Source organism: Moschus berezovskii, chromosome 3 (assembly GCF_049115385.1).
Source record: "Moschus berezovskii isolate FMDL1 chromosome 3, NW_MosBer_1.0, whole genome shotgun sequence".
Taxonomy (NCBI): Eukaryota; Metazoa; Chordata; class Mammalia; order Artiodactyla; family Moschidae; genus Moschus; species Moschus berezovskii.
Window position 1 is genome coordinate 64610189 of NC_142462.1, and position 21569 is coordinate 64631757.

Consider the following 21569-nt stretch of genomic DNA (forward strand, 5'->3'; position numbering starts at 1 on the left):
CTAGATACCTCACAACACTGTTTTGAAGGTCAATACGGAGAAGTTGTGAGGACTGCTAAGGTCTACATAAAACGTTTACTTTCATGATAATACGGCATCTGTAGTTGTAGCAGTTACTGTTCAGGCCCTTTTGTATTACAGCTTCTTCAGTCTTTCTGTGAAGGTTTTCTCCAGTCTCCTGAGGGCACCAGACCTATGTGCAAGGCTCAACCCATGACCAGTGGAGTTGGTGGACAAATATCCCCAGCTTTTTGCCCCATGGTGGTGCTGGTAGGTGGGGGGCAACTCTAACAAGTGCTTTATGCAATCTCTCAGAGGTACTCAGTAAGGCTAAGCCCTGTTCCCATAGCAGAAACTACATTAATGCACTGTTTTGTGTTCCTTCCATTTTATTTTTCACTTCCTGAACTGGTATTTCCTGGGTTTACCTCTCAAATTGACCACCTGTCCTCAAATCCTTAAGGTCTGTTTCTGGTGGGACTTGGCCTAAGACTCTAGTTCCAATGAGTTTTCAAAAAATATACATGCAGCCAGCTCACGAATGACATTCTAGAATTCTAGGGCTTTAATGGTCAGCCTTAGTCCTGAATGGAACTAAATCTACTTTGTCTCCTGATTACTGGGACTTAGTGTATTTAGTGCTAATTCTCTGAGAGGAGTTTTCTAGTAATTCTGGCCACACCTACCATTTGCTGAGAGACTGTACCTTACAGAAGAACCAGCTGAAACATAAGTCAAGCAGATGGAGATGAAATATCACCATTATTGCTAATAAAGATGATATTCAAAAACATGGCTTACAGCTGTGGGAAAGTGAGTTTTCTATCATTGAACCCCAAAGCCGGGCAGCCTTATGCACAAGGTCATAGACTGTTTTGCACAGCTGAAGGACTCCAACTGCCCTGGCAGAGCCTGCTACTCTGAAGTCTGCAGAAAGGAGGAGCAGAACAGGATGAGTTTTCTCTGCAGAGACAGATCCCAAAGAGAAAACGGAGGAGGAATGGGCTGTGTCACACATGCTGAGCTCCTATTCTCCAAATTTCCCATTAGAAAATTCATTCCTCCCTTGTAGGAATGAGGGGGGCCAGAAAAACAGAACGTTATTGTAATGGATTCCTTTCCTCATAGAAACAAGATGCTAGGGGAAAGGAGTTCTCTCTTCCCAACATTCCCCAGGTTTTTATTCTCTTAGTTCTCTGGGTTTAACCATTACACTCTGGGCCGACAGAAAGTGTGACCGGCTCCCCTGCAGGAGTTCAGTTCAGTTCAGTCGCTCAGTCGTGTCCGACTCTCCGCGACCCCATGAATCACAGCACGCCAGGCCTCCCTGTCCATCACCAATTCCCGGAGTACACTCAAACTCACGTCCACAGAGTCGGTGACACCATCCAGCAATCTCATTCTCCGTCGTCCCCTTCTCCTCCCACCCCCAACCTTTCCCAGCATCAGAGTCTTTTCCAGTGAGTCAACTCGTCGCATGAGGTGGCCAAAGTATTGCAGTTTCAGCTTTAGCATCAGTCCCTCGGGGATCATCTTTTAATATGATGACAGTGTAGCCCCCACCATGAGCACACCCCCACCCTTCCCACCAAAATGGCAACACTCTTTCTTTGCGTGTTATGGTCCTGGTGGTGAAAAGTGTAGCTATTGCCCTAAGAAGGCAATTTAGTGACTGAAGTAATCATAGGCCACGCTGAACCCAGTTGAAAGTTCCCCATTTCACTTTTCATTCTGAATTATATCTAACCATGGAAAAGAGTCTGATGCTGGGAGGGATTGGGGGCAGGAGGAGAAGGGGACGACAGAGAATGAGATGGCTGGATGGCATCACCGACTCGATGGACATGACTTTGAGTGAACTCTGGGAGTTGGTGGTGGACAGGGAGGCCTGGCGTGCTGTGGTTCATGGGGTTGCAAAGAGTCGGACACGACTGAGTGACTGAACTGAACTGAACTGAACTGATGTTGTTTAGGACAGTCTATCAGAGGTTCTGCCAGGAGATTATATAACATTGTAAAGATGTTTGAGAAGAAAATACTCCAGTAACATGGAGAACGCAATGGCAACCCACTCCAGTACCCTTGCCTGGAGAATCCCTTGGACGGAGGAGCCTGATAGGCTATGGTCCATGGGGTCTTGAAAAGTGGGGCATGGCTGAGCGACTTCACTTTCACTTTTCACTTTCATGCATTGGAGAAGGAAATAGAAACCTACTCCAGTGTTATTGCTGGAGAATCCCAGGGATGGCAGAGCCTGGTGGGCTGCTGTCTATGGGGTCGCACAGAGTTGGACACGACTGAAGCAACTTAGCATGCATGTATGCATTCCAGTAAAATACTGATGTTTCCAATACAACCCCTCTACCACTGTGAATTTCCCAGGGAGAAATCAGAGTTCTAAGATTAGATTCTCTTTTCTGCTTGAGTTAAAGTTAAAAGGCATTAGCCTGAAACTCATCCTTCCCAGTTTCTAATTCTTGCCTGCCACACCCCGCCCACACCCCTCCACACCCCACACCCCACCCCCTAGCCCTGGGTTGTGCCAGGCAGTGTGTAGGCTCTTAGTTCCCCAATCAGGGTTCAAACCCGTGCCCTCCACAATGGAATCGAAGTCTTAACCACTGGACTGCCAGAGAAGTCCCTAATTCTGCTCATTGTGAACCAGAGGGGTTCTTCATATCTGTGGTTCTTTCAGCAGCTTGGACAGGGTCTCTTTAGAACCACTAGTGTGGCTTTCTTCAGAGTCTCAGAAGTTAAACACCACATTTCCATTATATCTCACTTTTTAAGGAGTATCATCAAAGCACTCAACATCAACAAATTGAAACAATAGGAAAAAAAATCAATACCAAGACCTTCAATTAGTTATCAAGACAAAGTGATGCTTCCAGAACTTTGCACTTTTCATATATGAGACTCAGTGTCATCCTGATTTGGGCTTCACAGGATGCTAGTTCATCTGTGTAAGTTACCTGAAATCCTTGATCTGTAAACAAACTCAACTGGGAGGAAGCTCCCTCAAGAAGTTAAAGTTGGCAACATATTTTGCCATTCCTGTGGGAAGAATCAACAGATATTTCTCTCAGGGTGACATATGAGACTGTAGGAGGTCAGAATACACCATCCCAATATATGCCCTCTGGCATAAGGATTATTTTGAGCTGAAAGCAACTGAGCAAAAGCAGGCACAATATGAAATCTTTGCTGTTTCCTCTCTTGTAAAAAACAGTACCACAAATTTCTCTGTGAAGGTTTCCCCATCCCAGCGCCAGCCCCTCACTGTCCATACCAGAAAGAGAACGACAGCTTCCAGTAATACAGGAGACAGGCTGGCCCCATGAGTCTACACAACCAAAGCTTACTAACTAGGTTAGTTAGTTACTATTGGTTTCCCATATATTTGCCTTCCTACAGTTTGCTGCCCCTAGAAGCTCCCAAGTCCTTTCCATTTGCCTTCGCATTTCTAAGAGTATCATGCCCTACTGACTGAGCTAGCCATGCACCCTTGACACTTTTTAAATGAAACCTTTTGTTCAAATGATATAAAAACTCCAAGTTTAAGCTGTTTCTTTGTGAGTTTTCTCTCTTTCTGGGAAACTCCCTCATCATGTAAAACTTGTAACATGAAAGAAACTTGTATGTCTTTTCTCATTTTAATATGTCTGTTATCAGACTACTGTGCAGACCCAGCCAGAGAACCTAAGAGGGTAAAGAAGAATTTTATTCCCCACAATTTTTGCATTCTTGCAAAGTTTAGAAATAGCAATGAGGGGAAGGCCAGCCATGAGTCTGTTGTGAGATCTTTCTCTCCCACCTTGATTCTTAACACCCCTTAACTTCCATTTCCCCTTTCAACCCTCTGTCTCCAACATTCCCTGATCCATGGAATCTGGGCTTTAAATAATGACACAGTGGCTCCTACTGTTGCCTTTTGCTGTGGAATCGCTTGGGCGTGTGAAGCCTGCCGTGTAAGGGGAGTTCTTCATCCCCCGCAGTTTGTTTCAGCTGGAAAATGTCCTCAGCAGGCTCCTGAACTAAAGCTGCTGTTGACATTTCTGCAGCTTGAATTTCTAGGTGTATTAGGATTAGTTTCAGATATGAATGATAGAAAATCCAAAACAACAGGGAGAAGGTTGAAGTTTACTTTGATCACATAAATGTCCAGGTCAGCATTCCAGTGCTGGTGTAGCCTTCCAGCTACACCATAGCTTCCAGCTACACCTCTCTGTCCCATATGCAGACATCCACATCCTAAGCAAAAGAAGGTAGGAAAGGATGAAAGTAAAGCAAAGGGTGCTTCTGTCCAGTTTCTTAAGGAAGACATGTAAGTACAGGCATACCTTAGAGACACTGTAGGTTTGGTTTCAGACCACTGCAACAAAGTGAGTATTGCAAGAAAGTAGGTCATGTGATTTGTTTGATTTCCCTGTGCATATAAAAGTTGTGTTTACACCATACTAAGTGTGCAATAGTGTTATGTCTAAAAAAGCAATGTACATACCTTAATTTAAAAATACTGCTAAAAAATGCTAACCATCATCTGTGAGTCATAATCTTTTTGCTGGTGGAAAGTCTTACCTTGATATTGATGGTACTGACTGATTAGCGTGATGGCTGTTGAAAGTTGGGCTGGCTTGAAATAGGACAATGAAGTTTAACTCTGACTCATCCTTTCACGAATGCTTTTTCAGCAGCATAAAATGCTGTTTAGATAGCATTTTATCCATAGACTTTCTTTCAAAATTGGAGTCAATCCACTCAAGCCCTGTGGCTGCTTTATGAACTAAGTTTATGTAATATTCTAAATCTTCTGTTAGTCATTTCAACAATCTTCACAGCATCTTTACCAGGAACAGACTCCATCTCAAGAAACAACTTTCATTGCTCATCATTAAGGAGCAACTTCGCTTCCACTCATGTTTTATATGAGGTTGTGGCAGTTTAGTCACATCTTCAGGCTCCACTTTCAATTCTAGTCAATTCTTGCTATTTCCACAACATATGCAGTTATTTCCTCCACTGAAGTCCTGAACTCCTTAGTCATCCACGAGGATTGGAATCTTCTTTCAATCTCCCGTTAATGTTGATATTTTGACCTCTTCCCAGAAATCACAAATATTCTTAGTGGTATCTAGAATGCTGAATCCCTTCCAGAAGGATTCAACTGGCTTTGCCAAGATCCATTAGAAGAATCACTATCTTTAGCAGCTAGAGTCTTAGAAAATGCATTTATTAATAATTAGACTTGAAAGTTGAAATGACTCTGAAAGGAATCTTTTTTTCTAGGCAGATCTAAACAGTGGGCTCAAAATACTCAGTCAAACATGTTGTAAAACCATTGCTCTGTCACGCAGGCTTTTTGTTCCATTTACAGAGCACAGGTAGAGTAGACTTCACGTAATTCTTAAGAACCCCACAGTTTTCAGAATGGTAAATGTGCACTGGCTTCAGCTTAAAGTCACCTGATGCATTAGCCCAAACAGGAGAGTCAGTTTGATCTTTGAAGGCTTGAAGCCAGGCATTGACATCTTTCCTCCAGCTATGAAAGTCCTGGATGCCATCTTCTTCCAATAGAAGGCTGCTCTGTCTACACTCAAATCTGTTGTTTGGAATAGTCACCTTGGTAAATTATCGTAGCCAGATCTTCTGGATACCTTGCAGCAGCTTCTACATCAGCACTTGCTGCTTCACCTTGCACTTTGATGTGATGAAGATGGCTTTTTTCCTCAAAATTCATCAACCACCCTCTGCACGTTCCTCTCCTCTCTCAAGTTTTCAGAGAATTGAAGAGAGTTAGGGCCTTGATGTGGATCAGGCTTTAGCTTCACAGAATATTGTGGCTTGTTTGATCTTCTATCCAGACCATTAAAATTTTCCCTGTATCAGCAGTAAGGCTGTTTTGCCTTATCATGCATGTGTTCACTGGAGTAGCACTTTTCATCTCCTTCAAGAACTTTTCCTTTGTGGTCACAACTTGGCTGTTTGGCAGGCCTAGCTTTTCTATTTCACCTTCCAATGTGCCTTCCTCACTAAGCTTAATAATTTCTAGTTTTTTATTTAAAGTGAGAGACATGTGACTCTTACTTGAACACTTAGAGGCCACTATAGGGCTATTCATTGGCCTATGTTCAACATTGTGTTTCAGAGAATAGGGAGGCCTGAAGAGAGAGAGAGATGGGTTGTTCTGGTATGCTCATGGCATCCCAAAACTATGACAACAGAAACATCAAAGATCAATGATCACAGATCACATAACAAATATAATAATAATGAAAAGTTTGAAATACTGTGAGCACTACCAAAATGGGAGAGACACGAAGTGAGCAAATGCTATCGGACAAAAGGAGCTGATAAACTTGATTGATGCAGGACTGCCATGAACATCAATTTGTAAAAAATGCAGTATTCAGTAAATGCAATAAGTGAAGTCGCTCAGTTGTGTCCGACTCTTTGCAACCCCATGGACTGTAGCCCATCAGGCTCTTCCATCATGGGATTCTCCAGGCAAGGGTACTGGAGTGGGTTGCCATTTCCTTCTCCAGGGGATCTTCCCAACCCAGGGATTGAACCCAGGTCTCCCGCATTGTAGGCAGACACTTTACCTTCTGAGCCACCAGAGAAGTCTAATATAGCAAAATACAATAGAATAAGGATGCCTATTCTCTGCGTTGCAAGAGAGGCTGAGAAATGCGGTCTTCATTCTAGGCAGCCATGTACCCAACCAAAGATTACTATTATTGTGAAGTGAAAAGGAAAGTGAGTCACTTGTGTCTGACTCTCTGTGACCCTGCAGCTTGCCAGACTCCTTTGTCCATGTAGCTTAGTTGTTTCCAACTCTTTGCAACTCTGTAGCTCACCAGGCTCCTCTGTCCATGGAATTCTCCAGGCAAGAATACTGGAGTGGGTTGCCATTCCCCTCTCCAGGAGATCATACTTGGATCTAAGAGGGATCAAACCCATGTCTCCCTCATTGCAGGTAGATTGTTTACCATCTGAGCTACCAGGGAAGTACTATTACTAGAAATAAATAAATACTAGAGGGAACTGAACTACCAGACTAAGAGCAGTGGTGAGGACACATACCTCTGGCAAGCCTCCTCAGCACACCAGAACTTCTCCCGCTTTTGACTGGTCCAGGCCTCCAGAAGTATTCCTCTCTGTTCTGCCTTTTCCAGCAATAGTGGATATATCCCAGTGCTTGATTTCCTCACTACACCCTTCTAGGAGGAACAGCTGAGTTTGTCACAGTATACCTTATTTCTTAAGTTGATCCCTTTCCTTCCCTAACACATATAGGCTAATAGTATTTGTCAGATCTGATGCTTCTCTTTTATTTTTTATAAAACTTAACTCTCATTTCTGGCCCAGACAGTGTTACCTTTCTCACCTAGATTTTGTCTAATGGAGTCTTCTGTTCTGAGAGATAAGTTACTAGATTCTGGTCTGCCCAAAGGCAATCACTGTTCAAAAAAACCTTGGCACTCTCACCTTTCCGAGTTAGATATTCAGCATGGACTTTTTGACTGGGCTAATGGCCAATTCAGGGTTGTATTTCATTAATCATTGTCCTGGTCACTATCTCCTACTATGTTTCACCTTTCTTACTGCCTTCATTTAGAGTCTCAATTCTCAAAATTTCTCAGGTGTGCTCCCTCTGGGCACAGGCAGCACTTACATCATGCATAATTACAGTGACATCTGGAAACTCCTTTAACAATCCTGTGAATAGTTTACTTGCATTGGACTGCTATTCCCCTCTCAAATGGTCCAGACTTTCAGGTACGTTTGACACCACTGTCCAGTCCTGAAGGCACAGGGGTTCTTTCCAAGGAAGCTCTGCGTAGCTCTAATAGAGCACTTTGCCCAGTAGTGGCTTATATCTGTGCTCCGTGCTCCCTCTGGGACAGTTCGTACAGTTCGCTGAGACTTTGCTTATATTCTTATTCAGTTTCCTTGGAACTAATTATTTCTGTCCTTATGTTCCAGATGGTCCCACCAAATACCTACCTATTTAAGAAATAACCTCTTAAATGAATGAAACTTCAAGTACAGCATCCTGTCCCTTCAAGTACAGGACAGACATTGAAGGTCTGTCCTTCAATTTCACTTTTCCGTTAATGTCTATTGAATCTGTTCTGTAAGATCTCAACTTTATCTCCAAAAAAGGTTTCTCCTTCTAAAGCCGAATTACCCTTCATTTACTTGTTCTCATCCTGTCATTGTTCCTGTCCTGAGAATGAAGCACATTCTAGGAACACTCCAGACATTCCTTGATTTCCCAAACAAATCTAGTTTCTAGAGACCCAAGTTTCTAGGCACAGGATAATTATCTTTTTGACCTTTTTTAAAAAAGATTTACTTGTTAATTTTGTGGCTGTGCTGGGTCTTTGTTGCTGCACGCAGGCTTTCTCTAGTTGTGGCAAGTGGGGTCTCTTCTTTATTGCGGTGCACGGGCTTCTCACTGCAGTGGCTTCTGTTGTTTCCGAGCACAGGTTCTAGGCGCTCTTGCTTAAGTAGTTGCAGGATGTGGGCTCAGTAGATGCAATTTGCAGACTCTAGAGTGCAGGCTCAGAAGTTGTGGCCCATGGGCTTAGTTGTTCCATTGCATGTGGGATCATTTGGGACCAGGGATTGAACTGGTGTCTCTGGCAATTACATGGTGAATTCTTAACCACTGGACCACCAGAGAAGCCTGACTTTTATTTAAAACAACTTGTGTCTTTAACTTGGATAGATTTTTCATTCAATAAGGGCTCCTATTTATTGTTTGCTGATTTTCAATGAAAAGCCTTATTATGGGTGCCTACACGGGGCCTTGGCCAGAGCTCATATAATTTACAACTCTAGTCAATTTTGGATCACACGGTGGGAGATTAGTCTTGAGATTCTGCACAGGTCATACCATACAACTTCAAGATTAGTCTTGGGGCAATGCCTACATACATTGGCATTAATAACTGAAAACTAGAACTTCAGAATGGAGACACAGATGTAGAGAATGGACTCGTAGACACAGTAGGGGAAAGAGAGGGTGGGAAAATGGAAAAAGTAGCACTGACATATTATACACGATCATGTGTAAAACGGATAGCTGGTAGGAAGCTGCTAACAGTGTGGTGCTCTGTGATGGACTAGATGGGTGGGGGGTGGGGAGGGAGGCTCCCGAGAGAGGGGATATATGTATAATTATGGCTGATTTGAGTTGCTGTATGGTAGAAAGCAACACAATATTGTAAAGCAATCTTCCTCCAATTATTTTTTTTTAAGTAGCAAAGCATTTTAATCAATTCTAAAAATAACAGAGACATTTTATATCCATTGCTACCTCCTCAAGTCTTCTGCAGATTAGACAGTCGGACTGCAGATTACAGAGCCAGACATTCAAGTTCAAAGTACAGTTTGGGCCAAGATCATCAATGGGGAGGTTTTCCTCCTTTCTACTCATAAACATAAGTTGTCAGCTGAAAAAGAAACCCTCAGAAAGAAAAAGCTTTCTCTCACTATAACCTCTTTATTTTAAATCTGTCTGTAGTGTTTGAAGGCAAAATATAATCAGAAAACCAACCTCCTAAGCAGGTACAAGGATCTGAGCTGGACTCCTGGGATTACAGACTGGTTTAATTCTATTTCTACTAACACTGTGATGTGAGGTACTATGGCTCTTGTTTTAGTTACAAGAGGAGCTAGGAATGAATGCCCACACACAATTAACAATAGCTTATCTAGCACATAACTCTGCAGCACAATACCAACAACGGGAGTATTTTAAAGCAGGGTGGAGAAGAAAGTAGACACTAATAAAACTGAAGATTTCCTTTGTTCTTCCCCTCTTTTCACAATGAGAATTCAGTTCAAAAACAAGGTTCCAGAATGCCTGTGTGGTCCTTTGGCCCGCCACGCTCCTGGGGAGCCTCAGGCTTTGGTGATGTATCCTTCTCGGATGAGGAAATCATAGATTTTCTGGGTTTTATTCACGTCTATCATGAATGAGTGCTCTTGCCTGTGCCAGTCTCAAGCCTCCTTGCTTGTTACATTTGTTCAACAGAGCAGATTTGTATTCTAAATAGGCTCCCGGGACCAACCTCACCATCTGACAGAGCTCCTTTTCCTTCTCATTCAACTTCTCTGTGCCAGGGAGGCCAGTGAGGTTCAAGGGCAGTGCACTTCGTCTACCTGAATTTGAAGTCATAGGAACAGAAGGACTCAGGCCAGAATCAATGTCAGCCTGCCGGCGGAGCCACTGCTGGCAGGTGCTGCTGTCTTGGATGTACTGGAGCACCTCCGAATGCATGGTGCGTTTGAGGCGCTCCTCTTCCTGAGTCTTCTTGAGGTGGTTGTAGGTTCTGGCACTACAAAAATTGGTAATGCCTGCCATCCTGTTTTCCTGGAGCCTTTTGATTTCCCTTCGGAGTTCAAATTCCAATGCATGGCTTTTAATGAACTTGTCATGCTCCACCGGCCCCACTATCCTTGCAAATCACCTCATTGTTTCATAAAGATCTTGGACTTCCTTGGGATATCGTCGTTCCATTAATTGAAACTTCCTAAGGTTGATTTTCATGGGGTCGCGGAGAGTCGGACACGACTGAGCGACTGAACTGAACTGAAGGTTGATTAGGAGAAGGCAGTGGCAACCCACTCTAGTACTCTTGCCTGGGAAATCCCATGGACTGAGGATCCTGGTAGGCTGCAGTCCATGGGGTCACAAAGAGTTGGATACGACTGAGCGACTTCACTTTCACTATTCACTTTCATGCACTGGAAAAGGAAATGGCAACCCACTTCAGTATTCTTGCCTGGAGAATCCCAGGGACAGGAGCCTGGTGGGCGGCCGTCTATGGGGTCGCAGAGAGTTGGACATGACTGAAGTGACTTAGAAGCAGCAGCAAGGTTGATTAATCCATGGTCTCTTATAATTTTTTTTCGTCTTTGTCACTCCTCTAACCTGGAATGATAGATATCCACTACAGCCATCTTCAGAGCATGTAAAAGGTCCGAGTCATCTTCGTCAAAATCAATATCTCTCAAGTGCCACTCCGTGTAATTGTCAAACTCCTCAGTGAAATCTGCTCAAGCTGGCATGTATCCTGCCATGTCCCGAGAAAGCAAGGAGTCAAAGGTAGGTTGGGGAGGGTCATCTGCGGAGTGAAATGGAATGGCTGTGTCAGCAGTTTTTGCCTCCTCTGCCTGCTTCAGGTTCAGCAGGGTAGATGCAAACAGAGGGTTATTGATTAAATGCTTCATATAGTGCTTCTCACACTCCTCCCTGGTCTTGGTGCACATCTGATTGGCTACATCCTGCCAATTTCCAAAGCCACAGTCCATCACAGCTTCTAAAAGAGCCATTTCTTCTTGAGCAGTCCAGCTTGGATCAAGAACAGGAAAATCTGAGGTCATTATTTCATAAGTATGATCACTTTGATGTTTCTTATACTCAAATCCTCGCGTGAAACACGGTAAGCGGAGGAAAAAAGGAGGTGGACCACATTCTGCACACTTGATATAAGGCTCCATGAGGTAGGAGGAGCAGCCTCAGCAAGGTGGCTTATCAGAGGGATCATTGCTAAAGGAACCCAATCCGTCCATTCCCCAGTTGGCAAAGACTCTGTTGCTTTGATCTTCTTTAATCCGAGTTGCTTCAAGGAGATTTCAGAACCTGCCAACACATACACCAAAGCTGATGACTGCTCCCTCATCCTGCGAGTGGGGCTCACGGCCCGCGGACAACCGCCGTGCAGCGCGTCGTGCCTCACCTCAATCTTCCTCCAATTAAAAAATAAATTAAAAAAGAAAACTAGAACTTCAGACTCCAGTGCTCTCGAGCACCCACGCTGTAAAGAACCCATTGGTAAAAAAAATGACAGAATTAGAAAATCACCATTTTGCAAGCCCTAAAAAAATATTCTAGATAGTATATATCAATGGACACTAAAATGGTTTGATGGCGAACTTTATAATGGTGCATCAGATGACAGCAGTAGATGCAGTAGACTAAACACACTGTTCAACTAGGGACAATGGAAAACACATGATATTAAGAGGTTATTGTTATTTTATTTAAATATTATAATGGTATTGTGGTCATGTTTATAAAAAAATGATACTTATCTGTTAGCCATGTACACACTGTAGGGGAAAGTGAAGTTGTCTTGAAGTCCATTTTTAAGAAGTTTCAGTTTAGTAACTCGAGGTGGAAAGCAATAATAATAATATGGTCAGATCTTGATTATTCCAAAATAGTGTCCAATGTGTGCATCATCCAGGACTTTGACCATTGTTCCTCTCTTGCTCCTCTGCTGGTCACTACATTTACAGCTGACCCAGTGCAGTACAGAAAGTACACATCTGTCAAATTCTGTGACTTGTTGCATGAAGAAAGTCTGTGGGGAAGAGACTGAAACTACTGGTTGAAATCAGGTGGATAAACAATTTGAACACTTCATTTCTTTTTGATTTACATGTCTTCCTTATTATAGATAAATATGAGTTACAATGATCACAGAATAAAACATTAGAGCCCAAATACAAAAAGCCTTCATTTTATTTAGTTTCTACTTTACTTTTGGAAAAAAGTCATTTTTTTTAAAAAAAGTTTATTTTACCAAGGACTAATCCTTTGCTGACGTTCAACTTTAAAGTATTCTTTCGTGTCTGTCTCATAGGAGAAAACATGAAACATTGCTTCTCTGGCAGTTTCTTCTAGTTTTTCAAGGACTCATGTAGTAGCAACTGGTTCAAAATACTGCTTTGTTTCAAAGCATGCAGTTTAGATGTATCTTCACTAATGATGGCAATATTTCCATTTTGTTCCTGAGCTGTCAGGTCACTTTCACTGTCAGACAGTGTACATAGCAGAGTGTCATTTTCATACGTTGGAAAGTAATACCTGAAAACAACCACAAATATACTGAATAACCAAAACTAGAAAATTTCTCAGCAGTTGAATACAAACATTACTATAATTTTGCTAGGTTTCTTTGCCAACAGTTTCAACTACATTTTGCAAAGGCTGTAAAGGAGAGAACTTCTGAATTAATTTTACTTTGACCTTTATTGGCTGACATCAGTCTTACTAGTATCTCTGTTATAACGCTGGCATTTCAGCCTTTGCTTGATATTTAACATAACAAGATACTATCTTAAAAGGCAGCCTACTATGCTATCAGGAAATTCTAGCTATTAATTTAACACCTCTTTGTATAAAGATAAAAACTACATTCCTCTCATTTCTATTCAAAGGTTTCAGTTCCCCCCTAGGGATAGCAAAGTTCAAATACAGTTACTCTTTCATACACTGCTCCTTCAAATATCCGATAAAAACAACTGTTTCCACGTGTGGGGTTCCCCATCCCCCAATCTAATCATCACTATTTTCTTCATTATAAATTAAAAAAATTAAAAATGTCTATAGAATTCTATTACTCTGGTTCCTTCTCTGGACATACTCTGTAGTTCTGAAATATAAAGGTTTCGACTTGTATAAGAGGAATTATAGGAACTGGGTCTCAGGTTAGTCCAGGGCTGACTCTGCCTTTCATAAATCTGGAATTTTCTAAAGAGGAAAAACTAGAGCTTTTTGCCTAGACTCCTGGGGGCTCTGATTTAACATACCCTGAGAATAGAGGTATCTCTCTGGAGCTGGAACCCCACAACCTCCCAGAGGTTCCCTCAACTGAGATCATCCAGAGTGATTTGGGAACCATCTCAGAAGGTGAGACTGGCAAAGGATAACTGGGAGTCTGAGACCATCTCAACAGGTACATACTAGAACAAATGCTTGATGGTTTTAAAAGTGCCAGGACGCAAAACATGCATCAAAAGCCCTAGTAGTGGTAGACTGTATGACACAGTAGTTTTATGTCTAGGAGTTTATCTAAATGAAATAATTATGTAAGTGTGCAAAAATGCAGGCATATGCATCTATTTAGAAGAGTAATACATAAAAATCATTTATTTTAGCAAATTAGGGTAACATCCATACAATGGAATATTTGGCAACCATTAAAAATGATGCAATAGATGTGTAGTGGATATAGCAGATGCTTTTAAATACTTTCTTAACAAAATATAACTTAAAAATCTATATTTCTATATCTATAGCTATACATATCACTATACCATAAAATCTGAAGTAGTTGATTACATTTGTAACAGGGAGATTATTTTCAAACCAAGGTTTTTTAACATTTTTACTTTTTACAACAGACTTGCATTTATTTTTTATTTAAGTTTAAAGTAATTAAATAAATGGATGAGATAATGGAGAAGAAGCAAAGAAATATATGTCTGGTTGAGCAGAACTCACTGTGGTTGATCCCATGTCTGTTTTTCAGGAAGCAGCGAAGTATGCTTAGCTTCTTCCATATGAGTCCTTAAGTCTGCTTTGGACCTGAACTTCTCATGGCAGCCATAGCATCTACATTGGTGAATCTGCCTCCGAATGAAATTGACCAACTTCACTTGCTGATAGAAATTTAATCCTGAAAATGAAAGTATACAGAATCATCAGACAACTGGTCAGACCCAATTTTGTACTGTTGCAATTTTTTTTAAAAGAATCACTTCTCTTTATCAACCAACCTGAAGAGGCAGTGCAGATTTAAAGCATAATAATAGACAAAAAATAATAACAGCCAGTACTTATATAGTGCTTATGTACCAGGCACTGCTCTAATCACTTTTCATGCATTAATACGTTTAATCTCCACAATTTTAACCCTACGTTTAACCCTACCACATAGGTGTCACCGTATCCACATTATACATCAGGAAACTGTCCAAGGCTGCACAGCCAGTAAGTGGTAGAGCCAGGGTTTGATACCAGGTTGTTGGCTCCACAGCCCATGTTCTTGACTATTAACCTATTACATACACAGCACATATAAATGTGTATAAGAGCAATAAAGTAAAGTAATACTTTCAAGAGTCTAGGAAAGCAGTAGGTGAGTTGAAGGGTGGGAAGTGAGCTTTTTATGGTCTTGGATATACTAGCAAATCAGTACTTTACGTCTTCATGACACTAATTTTTCTTTCACGGTGATCTACTTGGGCACATCTATAATAAACACTCGAGCTACACTACTAAGCAGTGCAGTAGGTGCTTTTCATATACTATCCATTCTCTGTAACATTCTGCTGAGCTGAGGCCCAATGTCACACATCTAGTAAGTGCTAGCGCTGGACTGTGAACTCCAGTCTGACTTCAAAATCCATGCTTTTTTCCACTAGCCCCCTCCACGTTACGATAGATATTAATCATTAACTTGTATGCTCTCCTCCAGGAGATTTTCGTGACCTAGGGATTGAACTCACGTCTCTTCTGTTTCCTGCAGCAGTAGGCAGGTTCTTACCACTAGCACCACCTGGGAAGCCCTGTTTTATTTGACATCATATATGTAGGAAAAAAAAAACCTATATTTGAATATCATAGTTCAGACTGTGAATCACTGTTTCAGGCAGTCCCATTGAGACACATTTTGACTGTACACTCTCCAATCACAACTGCAGAACACAGGCATCGTTCACGGGATAGTGCATGAAAAAAAGCAGCATCATGGAAAACAATTTCCGAATCAAACTTACCAAGTTCTGACTTTATTTTGAGGAGATCAAATTCATGTGCATCCTAAAAAAAAGGGAATGAATGTACCTGTGAGCATATAAATTATTTAATTTTTCAGGATGAACGTATAAACAGACAGCTTATTCACAGGAGTTTGAACACTGCAGAACTCAGTCTCAGTTCATCATCTGCTTTCAAAGTCTTCAAAATCTACATCCAGTGGCTTTATAAAGCACAGTCCAAACAAGTCATGTCAATCAGTTAAAACATTTTAGCTGTTCACAGCTTGTCTCTCCAGTTTTTATCATTTACTTTGTATGCATTCTGCAGTCTGACAAAAGGGTCCTCAGTCACTAGGTAAATGCAGCCCTACTATACTGCGTGTCTGGACTAGAATTATGACTATAGGTCCTTTGCTTCACAAGTAGATAGGTAATTTTAAATATTCTGCTTTTCCTTTTATACTGTCAAATATGGTGTTTAAACCTGCAAGTTTCTCCTCACTCATATCTTCCCACAAATTATATGTCTTTTGATTTTTATGATGCACAGGCTTATTTTTATTCTGTTCCATTCCTGCAATCGCCCATCTGGGTAAATGCTTCCACTTACAAGCTTACAGAGAATAAAGACCATCTAACTCTCTGTGAAGGCATTCAATGTAGCACCACAGGCAGGATAATTAAGAATTCCATGATATGTTATCACTGAAAGTGACTCAGCAGAGGCTGAGGACACCAGTCAAGGTTCCTGCAAAGGGAATCCTTACGCAGGATAGAGGGACCAAGGCACCTTTCAATTCAAAGAGATTAGGATATTATGAGATTAGGATATTTAAGACTGGAAACTATCCACATGTACTAATGAAAACCTGCTTCAAACAAAATGATTCTCCTTTCTCTTGAGTAAATGCCCAAAGCCTTTTGAACACCTTCCAGGTCCTTGTTTTACTGAACTAAGAACAGTTTTCATGAATGAGAATGAAGGTGGGTGAAACACGAGAGTCTGCTCCACTACTGCAGAGCTGAGTGGGGGGATGGAAGAGAGGGCACATCAGAATAATCCAGTAATATTTTTCTATTATACTCAACTCAACTCCCAATATAACAAAAGAATAGCATGTAGAAGAGAAAACACAAACTGGAAATGTCCTCAAATTTCTTCTCTTCAAATCCTGGTAACTGAGGGAGCTGTAAAACCACACTCTGTGCCCTCTCCACCTCCATGGCTCCTCGCCCTCATCCCTCCCAAGGGCTCTGTAAATGGCAACTTTCTCTCTTCCTGCTCTCCTTGTTCACCAGCACGGGAAGCACTGGGAAAAAGACTCAGAACCTGTCCACATCCTGGGTACTGTTAATCGTGGTTGCAGATCCTACAGGTTAAGGCAGAACTATCTCGTAAACATCTCAGAGGTGGGATGGCAGCAGTGGTCTGTGAAATACCAAACTAACAGTTCATCCAGGTTCAGTGCACTCCACTTAACTGCCCCAAGTTCTGCTTCTCTTTGATCGACCCTCCCTGATTCCCATTTTGCTTACAGCACTTTAAGGAAGGGGAAAATAATCAAGAGACTAAAGGTATAAGATGATGAAGTTGCAGTAATCATCAACTTCTCCCTGTCAGAATGACAAAACAAATGTCAAATGAATCAGAGTATCTCACCTCCATGTGGACACATAATTTCTCAATTGTTTCTGCTTGCTTTTCACAGAATAGGCAGACAGCAGACACAGGGTGTTCTTCCCAATCAGACCAGTCACTGTGTTAAAAATAAAACCACAAACATGGAGCTTCAAGGGTATACTGAACAGTGACCTGGTATTATTTTCTGCTTCCTAAGAAACCCTGCCAGTCTCTTTCAACTCTGACATTTCTGTAAAGACTGTCATATTATGAGTTTTCGATACAATTTTTGAAATTCAAAGTAGCAGCATGAAATTAATATAAATAGCAAACAGGTGCTGCTCTATCTTCTTATATTTGCCTCTCTTTCTGAGCAGCTATTTCACTACAAAATCAGCACCATGTCTTTCTGAGACAACCAGCTTTAATTTGCAGAGAAGACATATCAGGAGACGGGATGCTCTCTCATTAAGTACAGCCAGTAAGTGCACATGCTGTGAGGTGCAGTCAGGGCCGAGAGTGTGTTTCTGCATGAAAAGCGGCGTATTTTAAAAAGGCAACCTGGTATCTTTCATGTGGGAAATGCTGATCATTTTAAATGGGGCAAGTGTTAAATTTGATGGCAGATATCAAAAAGCATACAGGGCCTTTTTACCACTTTCTCCCTTCCTTGCATTTATTTTTTGAGATACTGTCAACTTCTTGTCACTGCTAAACCTGGAGAAGCAAAATCCCAGGAGAGACAAAAGGCTGAACAGCTTTGAGTGAGAGGAAGATGAATAACGGGGAATCCTTTCAGGTTGAAAAGAATACTTCTCGAGCTTATAATTTCAAGCAAAGAAGCTGTGAATGTTTTAAGTTAGTCATCAATGGGATCAACACAGAACAAAGTTAACCTCAATTTAGCTGTTATGTTCTCTATTCCAACAGTAAGGAGCATGGAGAATTCAAAGCTCATATCAGTTTAAGGTCTAGGGATCAATGGACTAACGAGTAAAGAATTCTGGAGTATATTTTTCTCTGAATTATATGTTACCTGTGTGCTCAACGATCAGCTGTAGTAGCAAAACACTATTTAGTTGGAATAACATTGTTTTAATTATGTCAAACTTATTTTGGTATTATCATTAATTTTTATTGAAGTATAGTTGATTTACAATGCTGTGTTAGTTTCATGTATATAGCAAAGTGATTCAGTTATACGTATATATTCAGTTATATATGTATATATTTGTATATATATATATATAAAATCATTTTATAAGCATATATGTTTTTATTAAAATATTTGATAAAAAATCTGGTATTTATCAGATTCTTTTCCATTAAAGGCTATTATAAAATATTATCTATAATCTCCCATGTTATACAGTAGAACCTTGCTGTTTATCTATTTTATATATAGGAGTGTATATCTATTAATGGCAAACTCCTATATTTATCACCCCCTTTCCCTTTTAGTAACCATAAATTTGTTTTCTATGTCTGTTAGTTTATTTTTGTTCTCTAAATAAATTCATTTGTGTCATACCTTTAGATTCCACATATAAGTGATATCAGTTGATAGCCATTTTTCTCTGTCTGACTTACTTTATTTAGTATAATAATCTCTCAGTCCATCTATGTTGTTGCAAATGTCATATCATTATATCATTCTTTTTTATGACTAAGTAACATTCCACCGTTTGTATACCATATCTTCTTTATCCATTCATTTGTCCATGGACATTTAGGTTGCTTTCATCTTTTGGTTACTATAAATAGTGCCACTATGAACACTGGAGTACATGTATATTTTCAAATTAGAGTTTTCATCTTTTCCAGATATATGTGCATGAGGGGGATTGCTGGATCATATGCTAGCTCTACTTTTAGTTTTTTAAGGAACCTACATAATGTTCTCCATAGTAGCTGCACCAATTTACATTCTCATCAAAAGTGTAGGAGGGTACCCTTTTCTCCACACTTTCTTCAGCATTTATTATTTGCAGACTTTTTGATGATGGCCATTCTGACTGGTATGAGGTATCAAAAGTTATTTTGATTTCAAGTTTTGGCTATATTACATGAAATGATACATGACTTACAGAAAGGTTCTCTTTCTTTTTATTCTATCTTTTCAGAATGGTAACTTAAAATCGAAATAAAGAACTATTTTTCTTCTCTTAAAATACTGTGATTAAGCACCATCAATAATTATTCTTACTCTTCCTGATGCTCTAGCAACTCCCGATCATCTTCTAGTTGAACTTCTTCCCATGACTTTCCAAGTTCCTTTGAAGGAAGAACAGAGAGATTAGAGATAAAGAGGGGAGGTGAAGGGGGAAGAGGGAGAGAAGAGAGAAAGTAGATACTGAACTCAAAATAAAACAAGACAGTTCCTAAACGCAAACGGTTTTAAAACAATACAAGCAGAATATAGTAAAGCTGTTATTTCAGGGTAAGAAATGATATATTCTAACTCAAAGTTTAGGATTTAGGATCTATCCTAAATGGTTAGGATTTCAGATATATCCTAAATCAAACATTTAAAAAGCATGAAACAATGTTTAATAACATTTTTAATATGCCTTTCTTTTTTAGAGAAGCAGAGATAACCTTTCAGTCAAATTCTTTTCTCTTAAATGTAGATTAGCATTTCTCAGCCCTGGATGTACACAGAAATCTCTTGGGGATCTTTTAGAAAAATCACTAATATCTTTTGAGAGAGACTCTCCAAGTTGGACTCTGTTTCTATTTGAGGTTCCCAAAAGTCTACTTCCCAGACAGCAGCCACAGTGAACTTTCTACGGGGTACCTCGCTGTTTGTCTAACCCCTCCCAGGGCTTCTCAGACTCAAAACAAAATTCAGAGGTCTTCCCATGGCTTATAAGGCCTCCATGGTCTGCCAGGCTCCCTCTCTATCACTGTCTTCCAGCACTTTTTCTCATGCTTAGCTGGCTCTGGTCAGATCACTCTCTGGTTCTTGCTTGAACACAGCAAGCTGACTTCCACCCGGCTACTTCTACACTTGTTGGCTTCGTTTGCCTCACATATCCTAACATGGCTCCATCATCCCGAATGTTACCACTTCTTTTTCTGAACCCTGTCTAAAACACCCCTCTTTCAAGTTACTTATTCTGCTAGGACATTTTATTTTTCTTCAAAGCATTGATCATACCCTGAAATCATTTTGTGGATCTGTTTTCTTATTTTCTGTCTTCTGCACTAGAATGTCTGTGAAGACATGGCTTTTGTTCACTGTTCTATTTCCAGAGTCAGGTACACAGTGGATACTAGAAATTATTTTTTTGAGTTGAATTGTAACTGAAAACATCTAAAAAATGTGATGCCAATTTAGATCTTACTTCAAAAGTTTTGTGAATGTTGAGTAAATAGTTAATGTATAAAAATCACATGGTACCAGGTAATAGTTGGTACTCAAATATACACTCAAATCCCTTTTATCTCTTACAGTCAGACAAATTTAGTCATAGTTTCAGCAAAACTTAATGCAGTGATGAGCAGGAATGCTTTATTTTGGCCCAACCATGTCTCTTTTCTCCCTTGAGTCATTTCTTTCTTTCTCTTGGCCTTTCTTCTCTGTCTACTCAATCTTCCCACTGTGCCATGCAAAAGCAGACACTGCATTAAAGAGGGATACAGAGAAATATTACTGGGCACTTTTCCAAGCAGTTAAACTATGGTAACTGTCAAGTCCAACCTCACCTGATATAATACAGATATTCCTGTTTTATATCCTTTTTTCAGAAAAACATTACCAGAATTTACTCTCAGTTAGAAACATTTTCTTAAGGAAGGTATTCATTTAACTAAAAACAAAGGACTACAAGAGCCATTATGATTGAGAGAAAAAGAAAATCTATCATTCATCAACTTAATGAGAGGTTTTGCAGCTGTCATTATCTATCAGCTAAATGATGCATAAACTCAGACACTCAGAGATTTACCATAACGTCATTAGAGACAGTTAATTTGGACTCCATAATGGACTTCCCAGAGTTGTCATGAAGTGTCTGAGCATCATTATGAACAGTAACAGTGGCCTCACCATTGCCAACAGGATTCTTATTAGATGGAATTTTTGGTGATGAATTAAATCTTTTATGTATTGGTTGGTCTCTGTGGACATGGACTCAAGGCCACTGCTGCAAGATATTACTCAAGGATGGGTCATTTGGGGTATTACCATTCAACAATACAGGCAAATGTTACTTATCAATAAATGGTTTGAGCCCAAAATGATGAAAAATATCTTTCACTGTCAAACTTCCAAAGTCAAAGCATTACTTTACAGCTTTCTCAGTATTAAGCACAACACAGGGATTTATCTAGGCAATACAGCAATAACCATTTACCGCTTGAGAACAAAATGGAACTCTGT

At 40.4% G+C, this 21569-nt stretch overlaps 1 protein-coding gene and 2 pseudogenes across 1 annotated transcript in view; all 3 read right to left on the reverse strand.

Annotated features, from left to right (window-relative positions):
- Nucleotides 1-9912: 9912 nt before the first annotated feature.
- LOC129552446 (transcriptional adapter 2-alpha pseudogene) lies at nt 9913-10561 on the reverse strand (annotated as a pseudogene).
- A 53-nt stretch (nt 10562-10614) lies between these two features.
- Nucleotides 10615-11586, reverse strand: LOC129552444 (transcriptional adapter 2-alpha pseudogene; annotated as a pseudogene).
- Nucleotides 11587-12555: 969 nt separating this feature from the next.
- ZNF277 (zinc finger protein 277) overlaps nt 12556-21569 on the reverse strand; it is a 135560-nt gene continuing 126546 nt past the window's right edge. The window contains exons 8-12 of the mRNA XM_055420855.2: nt 19392-19459; nt 17225-17321; nt 15583-15625; nt 14306-14480; nt 12556-12886 (exon numbers count right to left, since the gene is read on the reverse strand). Coding sequence (XP_055276830.2) covers nt 12700-12886; nt 14306-14480; nt 15583-15625; nt 17225-17321; nt 19392-19459 — 570 coding nt within the window. The 3' untranslated portion in view covers nt 12556-12699. The remainder of the gene's footprint in view (nt 12887-14305; nt 14481-15582; nt 15626-17224; nt 17322-19391; nt 19460-21569) is intronic.